The sequence below is a fragment of the Clinocottus analis genome, unplaced genomic scaffold, assembly GCF_023055335.1.
Source record: "Clinocottus analis isolate CAN_PGR_092001 unplaced genomic scaffold, fCliAna1.0.p SCAF_1, whole genome shotgun sequence".
Lineage (NCBI taxonomy): Eukaryota > Metazoa > Chordata > Actinopteri > Perciformes > Cottidae > Clinocottus > Clinocottus analis.
Genome location: NW_027175820.1, coordinates 12,181,832 through 12,201,121, shown reverse-complemented (window position 1 = coordinate 12,201,121; position 19,290 = coordinate 12,181,832). Strand labels below are relative to the sequence as shown.

Genomic DNA, 19,290 nt, shown 5'->3' with positions numbered 1-19,290 from the left:
GTCTGTGTACATGAAGAGATTTTGCAGCTGCTGGCATGATATGAAACAAAATGAACTGAGGATGGCGGTCCACTGATGTGGCTAAAATGAAATCAAATACCTATTCATGCAAGACAGGAAGCCGGTGTGATTGAGGACGACCGCCCGCAGAGAACAGTACTCACTCCACCCGCGCACACACACCGGGTCACAATGGGAGGCCATTGACCAACAGGGAATGAGAAAAACACAGTGAGGTGATCAAAAATAAGAGAACAACAGAATCAATAAGAAAGAGCAGAAATGTCTCTGGCTGTGGTCATACGGCAGTCATCACAGAAGCAAGAATGAGTAACAGGTTTTTGTCCCCAGTGCTTCAGAGAAGACAAAGAACAGCCCCAGTAAAACTACTACAGAGGAGTACTGCACTGATTTATACAGCTTTCTTATATCTTATATTCAACTGCTAGTCAAATTAATTTCAGAATAAATTGTGTCACCATCTCTCATTATTTCAGGTCAGCGGAGACTGTAGTCTGTCAGTTGCTTCAACAGTCTGAAACGTCCCGTTGTTGAACACCACCGGACATCTACTGAGGCACTGTCCTGCTTACTTAGCAGTAACGGAACATTTCTCGAGCCCCTCAGATACAAGTAATGAAATTGCCTGCTCTTTAATGCATGATGGCTCAGAGAGAGCTGGGGGGAATAAAGATCTCTTAAATACAGGGTGGTACAGCAGAGCCAAGGCTCATTTCATCTCACCTTCCATCTACTCCCCAGCAAGCGGTGGGAAGAGACGATGAATAGGCTGAATGCATAATTAATAGTTCCAGCAGCACAATTATCATACAAATTCCATTGTATGTAATGTGATATTTAAAACACAGGAGACGCGTATCACACATGCACACACGTTTATACTCACACAGATATGCACTCAGACACACACGCACACACAATCCAAGAACAAAAGCTAAAGTACAAAGCAGCAAAAAGGATTGTAACAAAATGCCCCGCAGCTGCAGTGGTGCATCAAACATTCAGGCAGTATTGTTCTAGTAGTGTTCTTGGAGGAGCTGGATAATGTTTATACTCGTTGTGTAACAAAAATACATAAATTCCTTTGCTGTCCTCCGGCAGAATTCACAGACAGAAAAGAGAAAAGACTTTGCCGCATGCAGGGAAAATTTTTTGTTGAACATATTAAAATAAATATGACACAATTACCAAATGCGGGCTGCCTATATTGCGTTCAGGATAACAAAAGGAGCCATTCAGATTTTAGTGAGAGAACTAAGCTCTTGCACTGTGCAAAGCATATTGAATATTGCACTGCTGCAGCCTCTCCAGCACACCACAGGGCTACCACTGGAAAATGTACTCTTTCCTGTCTCTTTCCACGTTTATAAAATCTGAATCAACAGAATAGAAAAAGTGCTTTCCTGTGGCCATCCATTGTAACACCCATCATTGTTTTTTGTGTTAAAAAAAAGATCAGAGACCAGAGGGTTAGAAGCTTCATCAGACTCCAAACACCCGCACTTTCATGTTTTCATAGATATCAAAAGCTGAGATGCATTCTCAATCTTTCTCAAAATCCACAAAGAATTCTTAAAAACTTGAAGTTTTCCGAGAAGTAATGCAAAACAATGCCTGCTTTGGTAATGTTAACAAAACCATACTTTTTGTGCCCTTATTTACTTTGCAAAACGTATTTTCTTACTGTGATACAAGCAGCCGTGAATGTTTGCATAAATAAAATGATCTATAAATAGAAAGGTTATAGTTTCAATATCTAAATAAATATCTGATGAAACAATGACTAAACAAAACTATGACCTGACTTCAACTTTCGTTGCTTGACCCATTGAGGTCGGTACTCAAGTATTAAAGTTCAATACCTAGACCTAACAGTAAATCATAAACTGTCTCAAACAAAACGGAGATAGCAACCCATCCTTCCTGTGTGACAGAGACCACAGTCTGTGAGGATTGCTCCCAAATAGTGATGTAGCAATGACTGCTTTGAGAAAAACTGCAAGTAGTAAACAGGTTTTGCTGGCTACACATAGACATAATAACTTCTGTCATAAATTGGATTCATTGCCACTTCACTGTTACCTTGAAAGCGTATTTTCGGTTTATGTGGTCGTCGGGCTCGACTGGTGCAATGACATAACTGGGCAGTGGGATGCTCCCGAGCACTGTTTCCTCTCTGCTGTCTGTGAAGCAAGAACACAACACACAGAATATTAAAATGCTCTAATCTCCAATTTTGCCAATACTGTGTACCATGTTTACAAGTGACTGCAGATTTACGAACAGCAGGAAAATTAGCACGGCATAATTCATAGGTGACTCTTGTCAGGTCGAGGCCATGTGGCTGCATGTGGCACAAGGTGGCATGTGGCTTATCTATTATTCAGTATGATTAATTGAGCAGAGGAGGTAGATGCTCTAGCAACACAAGCACAGATTACATCCCATGATAAAACACCCAAGTTAATAAGGAAGGCAAAATGGGAGGAAGCAAGAGCCAGGTAGAGGAAGAGAGTGCAAGATATGTCATCATCTAATGAGAGACTGTCATTAACCAAGACATTCATCTTCCCTTAGATGACAGTGTATGCCCATTTGGATTTTTGTCTGTGAAACCGTGCCCAAGTACACTTTTTACGGACTCACCTTTGTAGTAAAACAAGCAGTAGTCTGACAAAACAAACCACTTCCTTTTCCACAGTCGCATTCCGGAGCTGTCCTGGAGGTGAAGGGTGAAACATAACACAGAGTATTTAGAAATCCTCCTTGCAAGAACACTTTCTAATTCACTTATTAATTCAAATGTGTAGTTTGGGGATACAGTGCATGTTAAAAGCAAGTGAGAAAGCTCTATGCATACCATTTGAACAATAATTTCACTTGCAGCATAAGGCACAGCGCCGCAGCCTCTACATTTACAGCACTGTAGGTCTCTCCCGCTGGGAATGGTCGGGAGCTATTGTGATTTATCACCTTTCGAGATTATGTGCTCTCATGTAACACTCAAATCCAGATTCAAAGTTTTTTTTAAGGGTAGGCTGGGCATTAATTCAGTACATGTTACAAATCAAAGAACATCAGATTTCCCACCTAAGCTCTTCACCATGTGCTCCTATACGTGGCAGATGGGGCATTTCGTCCAGTAGCACAATAGCAAAGGAACTCCAGCTCACCTGTTTATAGAGCCAGCCTCTCACCACCACTGGGATGTTGAGGTTCCTTTTAATAGCATGATCCCTCTTGCCAAAACTGTGCACTTTCCCGGTACCTCTGCAGCCCTGCGAAAAGCAAAGAAAGACCGAAAGACTTTCTAATGTGTTGCTGAAGAACTTGAAGCTATAGCTGTACTGTCAATACTCTGGTGGTTCTCAAACCGGGGGACGGGATCCTCACGCAGCAATATTCTTTACGTTATTGGTTAATCTACTGGTCCTTTTCTCAATCAGTCAACAAAATGTCAGAAATTAGCTCAGAGAACACAAGGTTGCAGCTTCAATATTGCAGGTTTTGTCTGATGTTAACAATTAAACAATCATTAGAATTGTTGCTCATATATATCTGTGATTTGAATACGTCCTGTGCTTCAGTGGCGTGTCCCATGTTCAGTGACACAAATTTAGCAGCAAAGATTCCCGTCTATTGCAAGTCTAGTCTATTGCAAAGATGTATATTGTGCACCACACCCCTTTCCAGTCCCAGAGGATGTGTATTTGAGTTTTTTCCGGTTTAAAAAAATGACTAAATGATTACCAGTTTATCAACATACGCATTGACGGTCATCAAGAGAGCTCCAAAACAAATTTGCATCCACAAAAAAAGATGTTGAGTCAGTTACGAAAATATAAAGAATTGTTTCATTATATTTTAGTTAGATTGTTTTGGGATTTATAAAGTTGACTTACACAAGTAAAACATACTCAAAATGGGCTCTCACTGAAAACACTCCAACTCACCTTTGTCCCTGAGTTGACATCCACTGCAGCTGAGGTCACAGCCGGAGAGGACTCTGTGACCATGCTCGGGGATCTCTGATTGGCTGCTGACTTGGACATACGGGCTTCTATCCTGCAGTTGAAAAGCCAGCGTAGAAGAAGATAAGTAATACTGGCGGGATGGTGAGCATTGGATGGTGATATTCCTTCTTAATTGCACTGACAAACTACAGACGCGCAGGGAGGCAAAGCGCAGTTTTGTGCTGAGCTTTCACATATAACGGATATGACTATTTCCTGACACCGCCATGCAGCCTGTTACAGCCAATGGCTCTGCTGCGGATGTAGTAACACTCCAGTGGCACTTAGTCTGACACTCATCATACACACACACCCAGATTACAAGACAAAACTAAATTGAGCCTTGTGTTAAAACACACACACACACACACACACACACACACATATAGTATTGTTTGACAGCTTCTAAGGAATCCACAAGCCACCTCACATTTCTTCATGATGTCGTCATATTACTGTGGACCCAAAAATATCAACGTAGAAGAAATACAGCGCAGCCCATTCAGATTTAGTAACAAATGTGTTGAATATTTTTTTTATTGCAGACCACAAATATTTAAACATGGTCTCACAGACCTGGAAAAACAAATATAATTTCTTAAGAAGATATACTATAAGGAAACTTCTGCAAAAATTTCAAAACTGAGTAGCAGAGAGTATAATTGACAGAAAACTGTCCAGTACTTGGCTGAGCCTCTTCCTGACTGCCGCAGTGAACTTACAAACAAGAGGAAACAAAGTTTGACATGTCTCTGCATTTTACTGCAAAGAGGTTAAAATTTGTTCTCATCCTGTTGTTTTTTCCTGCTTTGTGTCGCTGCCCTACACTGAAGCAAAAAAAAAGAAGATAGTCGTGTGTGTTGGCGACTAAAGAAGCAAAGAAAAAAAGAAAAGGAGGAAGAACAAGTGGGAAAAGAAAGAGACCACAGTGGAACAAAACTTACAGTATCTGCACTCAAAGCCTGGACTGCAGCCAGCATTTTTACAGCAGGTTTCTGTTGTATCAAGGGGACGCTGCTGTTTTATGTGAAGCTTTCATATTGTTTACCGCCACTGCCATTGAAACAGTTCCCCGGGAGATTTGTCGTGGCATGTGGTGGTGAGGAGCAATATTTCACATCACGTAGTGTCGAGGAGGAAAAGACACTAAACTCCATCCCTGATTCTCGTCCTACTTTATGATGGAATTTTTTTTGGGATCCTTTAAGGCAGTGGGTGCACATGTGGAGAGTTGACGAATTGATCATAGTGGGATAATCTGTGACAAAGTCAAAGCCTCCCGGCCGGCTGGCTGCTCTGTCCTCGGTCCGACACGCTGAGGTTCTCCTCACTTGAAATGCAGTCAATGATTCATGGAAGAAACCAACTTCCTTTTCAGATATCCTTACGTAGAAGGAAGCCCGTAACATCACCATGACGGGGAACAGAAGCAACACTTTGCTGCCACAGTGAGTTCATGCCTGTGTCGCACACATTCAATACAAAGACAGCCCCCCAGCTTTCACACTCTCAACCAAACTCTACAACAGCATTATGAAAAGAACGACGCAAGGGAGAGGCAGAAAAATACTGCAATACAGTAAGTAGACTGTGGTTTAGAAGCAAAAGTATCACACTGCAGTTAGCAACCTGTGTGCACTGCAGCACAGAGTGGTTCGGAGTCGAGTCAAACATAGCTGATAAAATTCACACTTTGTATAACTTACAATGTTACTGAATTGACTTGCATCTGTACTAAACATGCCCTTTTCACTTCTCTCCTGTTTCAGATAGCTTCACATTGTCTTAGATAAAGACTGAGCTAAAACTAGAACAATCCCCCAGCATAATTCTATTATTTAAAGCTGCTTGAAGATTTATGGTACGCACCTCGTGAAATACTGTGGTGAACAGTATGTAGCCTGTGTTTAAAGCTGCTGTTCAACAGAATACTTCAAATGTTCACATGTACTAATGTGGCATCATTCCAAAAGTGTTATTCTGTGTAATCTGTTTCATTTTTTACAGAAAGTAACAGAGATTTTACACTGCTTAAAAAAGATAAGATGTTCCATAAAAACTATTTTGAATTTCTAGGGTGTGTTTGATGTGGACTAGAATAGCAGGAAAAAGTTAGGGTGGATATATAATCTCAACTGTTCTCTTACAGTAGTTTCCAACACAGGCAATTATTGTGGTTTCAAATTCATACGGACATTACGTATACTGTACTTATACATAGTGATTGTTTCTTTAACTATACAAAACATATACAGAATATGATTATGCTGACTGTATGCAAAGACTGGTTTCTTATCCTGTCCTGCCTGTTTCTCTGCCATGCTTTAGTGATAAGTGAATATAACTGAAGCTATTCTTACCTTAACTTGAGGAGATAGTTAGCATTTCTAAGAAAAATGTTTGTACCATCTCTTTTAAAACTATGCTGAGTAAAGCAACTGTAACTTTAAAGGCCCTTGATGGAATACAAATCCATGACTCAACAGTACTAAACCGGGGATAATGGAGAGTTTTCGGAAATTAATGACAATCAGTTGTGCATCTTTTAATTTGTGGGAACGTGAAGGTCACATGCTTGTCCCTAAAGCTGCTTCTGCCGAAAGTGGAATCTGCATGATGCATGATCATCTAACACCAGCCAGCTTAAATACGATCAGACACCTGCTGGCTTATATTTCGGTCTCGGCTAAAGTTCAACCACACAGATGCATACAATGACATAAAACAACAACAATAAATCCACCTACTATACAATGCAATGTTGCAATACAATTTAGAAATATAAACTTAAAAAACTTGTTGGTATTTAATATATAATCTCTATGTCAACAAAGTATCATTCTTTAAAAGAAAACCTACTAAATCGTGGGAGTATTCTGTCAATGCCAGAATCAAAGTTAAAACCACAGTGAGATTTCTATTATCATGACCTTGGCTACACTGAGGAAAATGCCCCAAATAGGCCAGAAAAGAAAACGACGATGATGAGATTAATGAATCCAGATGTGATATTGACCTGGTCAAAAGCATATGTCAGTGTCAGCCACCATTATCATAAGTGTAAAGGCAACTATTTGAAGAATAACATTTGAGAGTCTCTGGGCTCGAAAGCCACTGCTTAGTGAGAGCAGTCAGTTATGAATGACATGATGGGAATGAATACATTAAATGTGATGAATATTGATATAAAAAAGGAAAAAAAATGTGATGAACATGAATAAAATGCCCATCTTTTAGTGTTCTGACTTTGACCACATCTTAATTATCTGATGAACACTTAGCTAAAACAGTTTTTAATTTAGACAATAGACCACATCCCCCTCACATGCCCCCCCCCCCCCCCACACACACACACACACACTCGTGATATGCCTCATCAGAGAGGGTGACAGGCGGTTATTTCACAGTCTATTTCTGGACTCCTATGACCTTGAGCTAACCTATCTGTACATTTAAGCATGCAGTACATGCATCATTACCAGGAGGAAAAAAATAGACTCACCTGTCTTGTAGAGTATATTCTGTGTTTTCAGGGGATATCTGACCAGTTACAGGGTGTCGAAATGATGAAGCCCTTAGGTTGTGGCTGCAGGACAGAGAGAGATTGAAAATAGGGAGGATGGAGCGAAAACAACACCAAGGGAAGAAAAAATTAAATAAAATTAGCATCAAGTCAGTATTGTCAGTACAATACACGCCTGTCTGATCACGTCCTGTCTTTCTATAGTTCTATTTGGCAGCTGGTTGAGGTTAGAACAAAATCCCTGAAAAAGGTAGCTGGTTTACTACTTATTCTTTAAAGGCCTCTGCATTCTGTAAATGGTGAGAGAGACGAAATGGAACCAAACACAATGAATGATTGAAGCTTAACCTGACATGATGAACAGATAAGATAAGTATGTCAGTGATTAAAATCTCTTTCTTCATTAAGCTTCAGAAACATCATCCAGACACAGTCTGAGAAACAAGTAGATTATTTTGACTATGCATCAATATATCAGACAGCACGTGTAAATACGAGATATTTTAAGACTTAGTTTCATTTTGTTGCAAAACTGTAAATTAAATTGTCCAAATCTTGTCCTTATCTAGTCACAAATAAATATTTGATGGATAACAATAAACACAAAGACATCACATTTCAATCCCCTCAACACCAACACCACTGACCACTTGTCGGTTTCTTATTCTAGTCTGTGACAGTAACATTGGTCTAGTTAAAGCAATGAATGGCCCCATCCAACTGAAATCAATAACACATGGCGAGCTGGCTACGGGAGAGTGCTGAGCCCTACACCATAACATAAAATATAAACATACATTCATGCAGGAACAGCTCTCAATTGCACACACACACACACACACACACACACACACACACACACACACACACACACACACACACACACACACACACACACAGGCTTGTTCCTGGTAACAACTCATAATTTGTTGAGCTGCACTGGGCACACACTGTCGAGCACTGCACCAGCATCCCCTGTTAATTAAGAATCTGCATTCTTTAAGGCTTTTGTTTCAGCCGCATTACTTCTGAACTATTTGTCACAGAATTCGCAGCATCCCCAGTTGGTGTTCAAACACTGCAGCACAGTGGGTCTGTTTGTTTGCAGAAAACCAGCTTTCATCAACGCTTGTGACAATGTTGTCCCAAAGGAGAATATGAACTCCTGCTGCAGAGGAGTTGTACCACTCTGCCTCCTGGATTAAGTACTGGGCATCAGATTGGTTGTAGTTGCGTGAATCTAAAGGCACAAACATGATTCTGTGTAGTGGCTCGACATACATCATTATCCAAGGTAAACCACATCACCTTGCAGCCATCTCTGCTTCTTTCTGAAAGAGGATTCAGAGCCAAACAACTCAGCTCATCTTTCAGTTTCTTTTCTTTGTACAAAGATTCAGAGCACTGAATCATTCACATTCACAGCAATTATAGTCAATAACTTGTGTTTCTTGAGTCGAAAACATCTTAAGAATATGGCAGAAGCAAAGACAGAGTAATACCAAGCTATGACTTACATCTCAACCTCTAATGCTGGCATGCATGTGTTAATGCATACATGAATCTAATGAAACCAATGTTCAAGCAGTAGATAACAAGTAGTTATCCAAGTTATTTATCTTAAAAATTCTAACTTTTTTACTCACACCACACAAAAGGCTACCTAGCCGTTTATTACAAATTTGTTATCCTTCTCCTATAATTAATTGTGTTATGTGAGAGGCATTTAAGGTGCATGGCTCTCCAGGATTATTTAGCTGCTTTATTTTTGTATTCTTTTTACATTTTATGTTGTATTCACAGCCCTGTAGCAGCATTATTCGGGCTGTGTATTGACAAGAATATGGCAATATGATACTCATTGGGAACATACACTGACAATGTATTAATAAATCCTGTACTTCTCCTGAGAAAAGTTCTATGTTCTGTCCATAAACAGCAGAACTTTACATCCCTGGCATGCTACAGGGCCCCAAAACACTAATCATGAGGTCAAGTAGAGTTTCTACTTCCATCAAGCCAGATAAAGACGAGAAAGAATGACTGGTATCTCTACTTGCAAAGAGGCTCTAGAGGGCTTTTCCTCAATGTAGCAGTGTCTATGTGCAGTAGTAGTGTTACCACAAAGTAAACAAGACTCAGTTCAACTCAAGCTGACAAAAGAGGTGGAATTAAAGGGAAAACATACCATACCATACATGAATTAAAAATAAGCGTTTTGTTACCAACCTGTACCCTTACAGACCAGCAGGGGATTAGGGATTTGCTATAAACTCAGTTGAGTTTGACACTTAACTCAGAATAGTGATAAACCCAAGATTTGATTTGAGTGCTTAAAACAAGAAATGTGAAAAAATAGTAGCATTGCAGCACAAATCATAAAATCTCTCAGATGGACTATTTTCCTCTAAATAATCCGTAATTTTTTAAAGATTTTCACTGAAGTTGGAAAGGTCAGTGCATTATTTGTCCTGCAACGAAATAAATAAAAAGTGTGACCCTGCCAAAAAAAGAAAACATGTTGCATCTCTATAAAGGAAAACAGTCATCCTTAACTTTGCATTCGCTGCACCTGTAAGAAATGTTCATTTAAGTAAGCCGATTAAACTGACTAAACTACGGGCAGTTACAACCATCATCCCTTTCATTTTCCCACAAATCTCTCTCTTTTTTTCTTTCTTTCTCTCTCTCTCTCTCTCTCTCTCTCTCTCTCTCTCTCTCTCTCTCTCTCTCTCTCTCTCTCTCTCTCTCTATCTCTCTCTCTCTCTCACTGCAACAATGAGAGAGTGAGAGTCCATGCCTCAACCATGGCATGCCAGACTGTTTTTTTTTTTCAACAAAACAAGAGGCTCATAGTAATCTGTCTAATGCAGGGGCTGAGTCTTGGCAGCATGGGGCACCAGGGGCAAAACTCTATGGTTTGAACACCTCTCTCTCTCTCTCTGTCTCTTTCTCTCTCTCTCTCTCTCTCTCTCTCTCTCTCTCTCTCTCTCTCTCTCTCTCTCTCTCTCGCTCTCACTCTTCCTTAAACCGGGAGAAACACACTCAGGCTCCGAACTGCACCACAACACACATCAAAGAGAGGATCACCTGTATCTATATTTACACCCCTTTACAAAGAAAGAAAAGTCCCAGCTGTGAAAAAGAAAACTCCCCAACGTGTACCCACAGTTTTCTACTTACTATGCTCTGCTGTATCATGCACACGGTGGAGACAGTCTTGCCTGCTGTGGGAGTGAATCAGCGTGAATCAGCTGCTCGACTCGCTGTGGTGCTGCAGGGCTTGGAAATCCTTTCAGCATCATCAGACCAGGATGAAGATGCAGAGCGAGTTCTCTCGTCGCTGCTGGCATCCACAAAGAGCAGAATAAAGTGGAGCCAGCAGGATGAGAGCAGGAGGGGGAGCTCTTTATCTCTGCTTTCTCCTGCTCAAACGTGCTGCCTGAGTGTCCCCCCGCGCTTGCTGGGTGGATGGTAGTGCTCTAACTCCCTCCCATCAGGGGGATACCTCTCTTGCTTATCAGATCTTCCTGACTTCCACTATTTATACGTTCCTTTCTCCTCCTGTCCATCCCTCTTTCAGATAATTAAATTAGCTAAACATAATCTCTTTTCAAGGAAACATAAAGTTATGTAGCTGCTGTTGAAGAGGACATACTGTATCTCAGTCAGTAATGTAAAACACTCAGTTCAAGCTGGGACTCGGTACTACTGTTAAACTTCCTTCACTAATGACGCTTTTTCCCCCTATTAGAATTATATCCTACCTACTTAGACAGTCCAAGTCATCCTTTACACTCTACAATACTATAGAGCTGCAACTAATGATTATTTTAATAATCGATTAATCAGTTGATTATTTTTTCAATTTTTCTCAAAAAGCATTAATTTGCAACTTGCAAATTCACAGCGCAAACAATCTTAACAATAAAGAATTTATAAAAAATAAAGAACTACAAATCAGAAAAATTAACAGGAACGTCAGAACTTGTTCGCTACACTCACAAACACATGCATACAGATGCTCATACACACACACACAGACACACATTAACAAACGCATACACACACACCGGACTTTATCTAAACAAAAGTTATTAATTAGATATTGAAGCCTAAATCCCAGCAACACTTCCTGTGCATGTCATGAAGCCGCATCATACCGGACTTGTAGGACGCAGTTTGGCGTTCTGCACCTCAGAGGAGATATTTACAAATTGTTTTATTTTAAAACAAAGAAACATAGCTTCAATAAAACATTATCTAACCGAACAGCGCAGCTCAAACACATGAATGAATGACTAGCTAGCGAGGTACTGACAATGGTTAGCCTAGCTGCTAAGTTATTGTAGCAAACAACGTGACCACGTAGTAACATACGAGAGGATACAACCAGAAGCTCCTGGACCGTCTGTCTGCTGCGCTCTGCGCTTAACTCAACTTTTATACTCAAACATCTCCGTGACTTATTGAGTGGTGTAAAAGTCGCGCGACACAACGAATCACTAATGAAATTCGTTGCCAACTTTTTTAATAATGGATTTTTATTGATTTTATCGATTTGTTGTTGCAGCCCGACAATACTAATTAGTTGAGTATTTAATAATATATGCAACTTATAAAATAGAAAGGCCCCTTCAAGGGCACCTCAAGGTGGTTTGAATCTACTTTTGAAGCGCTGGTTTAACAGTGACATTGACCTCTGACCTATGCTTAGAGGGAATTTAAACTAATCTTAAGGAATGCTGGCCAGAGGAGCTAGTATAAACATACTGCAGGCCTGTAGTAAATACTGAATCTGACAGACAACCAAGAATTGGGAGCTTCAACAGCAGCAGTTTGCTGTTTCATTCCTTTACCACAAATATTCAATTAATAAGCAGATTCAATGTCATCTTTCGAACTACATTCACACAATATGATGGACTGAAAATTTAACAAGTTCCAGTCCACAGGCAGCACCGAAACAGGCTCTAATAGCAAGCGATTATTTTCAGCGCTGTGAACGAGGGCCGAGCCTCTTGTGTCCCTCCAGGTACCCTTTGTAATAAGCATCACCGCATCAGTGTAGTGTCTGAACACTCAAGATGTGGAGCAACATCAGATTCATAATCAACTCACAGTAGCATAAAAAAGTAAGAAAAAAGTAACACATTAGTCAGTTAATTAGTGTAATAACAAATATAGTTAAAGACTTTTTTTGTAAATATGTTTGAGAATACATTTTAACTAAATGTAATATTAATAAAAAACATTTAATATGTTTGATATCTTATGTACAACTTTCCATTAACATGACATCAAAACAACTCTTTCATTCTGTACAACTGTATTTAAGAGGTGAAATAAATATAGAATAGCTGCCTCCATTTGGCATTACATTGCAGCTATATAAGTACACTAAAACATAAATAAATGTGCAATTCTTCTAATGACCAGAGAACATATGGAAATCAATTATCTTAGTTGGCTGCTTAATTTCCAGACCAATTCAATTAGCTGTAATGGATTTATCATCAACATGAGCAAGCTGTTAATGCTCAGAAGACATGCTTAATCCAAAGAATAAGACGAAAGCAAATGAAAGAAGGACTGCAACACGTGAGAGGTTAAATAAGGTGCCATGAACCAATACCGAACTCTGTAATGACAGTCACTTCGGTGTGTACGACACCCCACCCATGTGTGACAGGACATTAAATCGTGGGGGATTGAGAGAGATATCATGGACCTACAGTAACACCCTGCAGCATCCCAGCCCTGGCAGGCAGAATTAATTAAGCCTTAATAACAGGGGTTTGCGCTCAGTATCCAGACTCAGGGAGCCATTAAGGAGATAAGCATTCTGCAGCAGGGTTTGCACATGTTTGCTGACCTTTATCAGTTTCAGAGCACTGCAGCAGCCTCGCTCAGCTGACATTTGAGGAGAAATTATATTGGCAGTCTCTCCAAAAATTATTAGGAGACTCCACTGTCAATTAGTATGATACTGCAGGAAACCAACCAAACACATTTCACAATGAGTCTTTTCCCTGTCATTGCTCTTATTGACTACTATCATCGTCATCATCATCATCATCGTCATCATCATCATCACTGTTTACAGTACGCTGTTCACTGATAGTACGACTCAGCGCTTACAGCTGGAGAACAGATATCCCTCTTTACTCATGCGTACGGGAGTCTCAAGAATAGCATCAATAAAACAGGGAAACCTGGGTAGAAGCTCTGCTTTTATGGAGTCTGCCATCCAGCAAACCACTCAAGCGGCACTGGGCAAACAGCGGCAAAGGCAGGCCCGATGGAGAGCAGAGGTAGGGGGTAGGGACTTGCCAGAGTCTGAACCCCTGTCAGACAGAGGGTTTGGCAAAAATTGAAAGAGCTGTCACTTCATTAACAGTCAACACGCACACAGTTCACAATGGTCCTTTAGGCCATGCCGTTCCAAAACATAAGCAAGGCAACCGCTAATTCGATTGCAGTGAGTGCAAGAAAAGCCTGTTGGACCAATCATACAGAATTAGGAAGAAACACAACTCTCTCAAAATTCACAGAAACTAAAACCAGTGCTCTGAGTGAGAATGTTCTTAAATTATAAATTGGTACATTCACTGATATTTCATGATGTAAACAGTTCATATCGTAATCAACCAATACAACTTTAATAATCACGTCACGGTCACACTCCTGTGTACTGAAAATATAAGTAAGTAAGATTTCTTCTGGACAAGTTTTCATTAGAATGGTGATTCCCTGGTATCATTTTATGCCTGCTCAGTTGGAAACAACCAAAATAAATGTTGGAAGTTTAACTCCTGTGTACAACCAAAGACCCCAAAACCCTTTTACATAGAAATGTTTGTTCTTGATTGCACTGTTCAAATTAATCCAGTAACAGCCTGCAGGAGAGAAGATGCCCTTTGCCAGGGATGGATCCCAACAGGACTTTTAGTGCCTAAGCACTTCCCTTCTCCATTGGCACACATTTGGCTGACTAATGAATATTTATAAAGAGTGATTTGAAGTAATTCATCAAAGAAATTGTGTTTTTAAAGCCTCCAACCATGACAGTAAAATTACTTTCAAAAGCACTTATCTTAGGGATCAATAACTACAGGGATACACTGCGACACAGAAAAAAGTTAGGAAGTTTTCTGGTGCAAGCATTACTCTGGAGTATAAATCGATGAAAAGGATCCTGCAGCTTGAGGTCAATATTTAATACCACAGCTTTATCTTGCACTATACTCACTGAATAATGATGACCCAGGGCAACCAGGAGTCATTGTTATTTCATCTTTCCATTTTCGTTAACAAGGATTGTTATAATCTGTAGAGTGTGAATGTCTGAGTGTGCGCTATGGGAATACGAAGAGGGAAAAATATACAAGATAGATTTGATACTGTTCCACACACTTATTTAAAATTAGAATAAAGTCATCCTAAAAATAGCCTCACAATTTAGGCATTAATAAAGTTTTGTAAAAAACCACCCGTATGCAGCAGCTTTGCTGTGGGCTTAAACAAAGTCAATTGTTCCTGACAAAATGAGATAAGAGAGTAAAAGGACAAATCTAAAAAAGTTCTCAGTCTGGGACAATGAGCAGCGCTGCATCTAGAATCAATCTAATAAAGTGTTACACGTAAATATCTTGACTTGTGTAATTCTAAACATCTGAGCAGCTTTGGTCTGAAAGTTCTGACATATCACCTAACTCGGCAAATCTCTTCCGGGACACCGAAAAGCTACGGGAGAGAAGATTTTGCAAAGCATATTATCTCTTAGCAAGACAAAAACACACAATCAGCAAAAGCATCACATACCTGACAGTGCAAAATAAATGAAAGAGAGTCTGCAAAGCACATCAGGGAATGATATTAATCTCATCTGTAGCCCTTACTTGCACAATCTATGTTAACACTGGAGGTCATCGATTGATAATAATTGTTCTATAATAAACAAACCATCTTGAAATGTCTAATTAGTGAGACTAGGTGAGAAGCTGACATCATGGCATTAATGAAACTATTCAAATATGTCGCTCGCTAACTCTGAAACAAATGAAATTAGAACAGTCAATGACTTTTTCTTTTTCTTTTCTCGAGCCACAGTCTTTCCCCCACTGTGATCAGTACATCAATAGCGGCTCAAAGGCACTTTGCTTCAATTCACTGACAGACAAACATGCATTCAGACACGCCTCCTACACACTGAGTCAAGCTTTATCATTAAAGGTCTGAGCCAATCTCAGTTGACATGACAACATGAACCACTTGCCATGGGACATCACAGGTTAATGAGAAGTAACATGGTGCAGTTGACCTCCCGTCTCCAGGGGCTCCTTGGGTGCTATGAAAGAGATGCACGTAACCGAGTGACACTGAGGAATTATTTGACTATGCAAGATCAAGTATAGGGAGGTCATCAATGTACACGGCCGCAAAGTGAAAACAACGCATCAGCACTCAGCAGGACAACACCAACAGCTGCCTGTCTCGTTATTCCCCACGCTGCAGTACTGCTTTACACTTTGAGGCAGCAGTTTTTTTTTGTTGATCTGAAATCCTTTTCTTCTTCTTCTTTATCAGTTATAATAACAATGTAGCCCAAAAATCAAACATTTTTGTTCTATAGAAATAAAACAAAACTGGAAACACACACAAAAAAAGGTTTGAATGATGTATTAAGCAGAAACTTAAATGTCTTACGTTGCAAGATTTCTCGTGTTTGTCTGTCTGATGCCACATGTCATGTTACACTGCAGGCAGTTGACCATTGACTACCCAAAATCCCACCTGAAACATGCATCATTCATCAGTTTAAAAGTGAATTTACTGTGGTAGCACTTTTCCAACAAATATGCCTGGCTGAACGAAGCATATTTTTGCTTTGTCATTACACCAACTCACTCTCAGAAGCAGTGATATCTAACAGCCCCCACTTACCTAAAATATGAGACTGTGAATTGGATTTGACAGCAAGGACCATGCTATGGTAGACAGGCATTGATAGAGAGAAAAAAACAAGATAAGTAGCACACACTTCTGAGAAATGTATGAAAATAAATATGATGTTAATCTGCAACTGTTACTAAGTGATTAGCACTAGTAAAACCTCTTAAAAAAAGAGTCCCAAATTGATGAATTCTGCTAGTGCCCTTGTTGTCATTTGACCAATGCCTTTGCTGGCCATTCCTATAAACAGTTATTGGTGTTGTTAATTTTATAGATAATCCGGATGTGTAGTGTGTTAAATATTTCAAATAAATGTAATGCAGATCAATGTGAGCACTGTTTAACAGAGGGCTATAAGCCGTCTCTATCTGAACTTTTCAGCCGACGAGCATCGTAAGGCAAGCTGTTCTGTAGCTATATGATATGCAAGCTAGTCGACCAAGCAGACAATCCAGGGAGAGCAGATTGAGGTCTGGGTACAAGAAAATGATTCCAGTTCAGGTGAAGAGAGTCAGTGATAGAGGAGGTCTCGACAAACACAACCGAGCAAATAGAAATACACAACGAGGGAACCTAGCTGGAATAAAACATGAAACACAACTGCCAGACAGCACAGAAGGCTGGATGATCAGCAATGTTTCCTAATTAGAATGAATGTGATCAATCACATGTAATTATGTTCCGTCTCATGCTTGCCTTTCCCACGCTGACACAGCTCTTCTCTTACTGACATGATGGAATGACGTGCAGGCAGCCAGGAAGACATCCTATCTCATTCCACTGCATCTGCATTGTGGAAGATTACCAAAATGTAATTGTGATGTGTGATATGATCATCCATTCAGATGCTGCACAGGACAGTCTTCATTTGCCAGTCTAATGAGGTCTAGACTGTTATAGACATTGGGATCACATATCACAATGTCAAGTAGCATCTAATGTGGAAAATTATATTGGATTTGTTGCTTTTCCATCCTTAGACTGCACACGTTTGCCTGTAGCTAAAGGGATGGAAAATCTGCTTGGGTGTTGCATACAGTATCCCAGCAGCTCAATACAAAGTCGACTTATACTACAAAGCTAATCACTTCGCTGTGCAATGTCGGAGAGAAGGGGATGTGAAGTGCAGGGGAACGTTCAACTTTTATTAGCATTCCCAAGAAAAAGATTTAAGTCGTAATTCATTCGAATTTGACCATCTCAACCTTGAATCCCTTCAGGGAGCTCCACCTATGTGTGGGAGGCTTAACTAGCGAAACGATCAGCGAACCGTCAGCAGAATGAAAGTGAAGACTACTCGGGAGCTTGACATTCATTCAACAAAGAAAGAATTAGACAAGACAGCGATATTTTGGGTCCTCTCTCCTGTCACTTAAACTCATTGTCCTTGTCCAGAAGTTGGTTAATTTATGAACCAAAACAAAGCAATGAAAAGATCAGAGATATTACATACTCCCGTATTTTTATTTAATTCCAACACCGCACACACTGCAGCACTCAAGAGCAGCAACGCACTGCAGCGCATCAGGTCTGCTAACTGCCAAACGAAAGATCAAGCATTCACTGGCAGATTGTATGGTGGTCTGATGCTTGCCATCACATGACATACAAAAGTACATTTTTTACTTTAATTAATTAAGACAAAAAATCACATAATAATATTTAAAATTCGGACGGCACTTTTAGATGAAATGTTCTCATCAATACAGTGGTGAAGTACAGCGATCCTCGCCATTCTTCATCCCCTAGATGTCTCCATATCTACTCATTGCCAATCATTTGACGGCCACGTGCCATCTTACAGTGGCAGAAGATTATATAACATTCACATATATACACGTGCACGCACACATGCACATTTATAGAGCAGATCTTCCTGATCATCCTCTCCGATTAAATATGTTTCTCTACTATTTCTCTGATGAGTGCCAGAGCAAAATCAGATGAGGAAAGGAGACAGGGCAGGAGCAAGGTGAGGAATCTAGGAGACAGGCTGTTTATCATACTTCATTGCAACTGCAGTCATCATTTATTATTCGTACAAAGAATGCCGTTCACAGCATCCTCACTGTGATAAAAACGACTCTGCATGGAGATGCTGAATCACTGCACAGCTTCTTTGTTATCTTCCTACAAGGTGCATGTGTACATCAATGTAAAGTGCCTACTCATGCTGCTGTTGAGAGCTTTAAGATTATTTATGATGAACCCGCTTGTCCTGAATTCTGCAGCACAGACGTCAGTCGGAGATGACAACTTTCTCTGTAGACTAACACAAGTAATCACTGTCATTATTATTCAAATGTAGAAAAGCGAAGTATGTCGAGTTGCAAAAAAAAAAAGGTGAAGAAACTTACAGTTAGCATTTCATTCAAATAAAAGGCAATAATCCTTGTAATCATTAGTACAAAGACCTTTTGCAAAAGAGCAGACCAAGATTTGGGTCCCTCGCTCCATTTAAGACCTAAGTCTTGAGCAACAGAACAACTGCATCTATAACGAGCCACGTGCACCTTTGAAATGCAGTTCTATAATCTCAAGTGTATCAAAACTAAGATGGCCTACCTGCAGGTTCTCAAAGCAAGCCTTATGCAGCAGCAGTCATCATTTGCAAGACTCAGTCCAAGCATTTCTTTTTCTCTTCAGGCTCTTAAGAGCGGTCAGTTCCCGGAGGTTTTACAGTACCAAATGAATGAATGATCCGCAACATGACATGACAACATTCAGCCAAAGTTAGGCAATCTGTCATACTACATACACATTCCCCTGGGCACACAC

At 40.0% G+C, this 19,290-nt stretch overlaps 1 protein-coding gene across 11 annotated transcripts in view; it reads right to left on the bottom strand.

Annotated features, from left to right (window-relative positions):
- Window positions 1-19,290, bottom strand: part of plekha7b (pleckstrin homology domain containing, family A member 7b) — a 62,089-nt gene that overhangs the window by 26,629 nt on the left and 16,170 nt on the right. For 10 of the 11 annotated variants that reach the window (XM_068570596.1, XM_068568908.1, XM_068571037.1 and 7 more), the window contains exons 4-8: window positions 7,537-7,620; window positions 3,975-4,086; window positions 3,195-3,299; window positions 2,668-2,740; window positions 2,104-2,204 (exon numbers count right to left, since the gene is read on the bottom strand). In XM_068570596.1, coding sequence (XP_068426697.1) covers window positions 2,104-2,204; window positions 2,668-2,740; window positions 3,195-3,299; window positions 3,975-4,086; window positions 7,537-7,620 — 475 coding nt within the window. Of the gene's footprint in view, window positions 1-2,103; window positions 2,205-2,667; window positions 2,741-3,194; window positions 3,300-3,974; window positions 4,087-7,536; window positions 7,621-10,740; window positions 10,778-19,290 lie in introns of those variants that run through there. The other variant, XM_068571455.1, reaches the window with a different exon arrangement.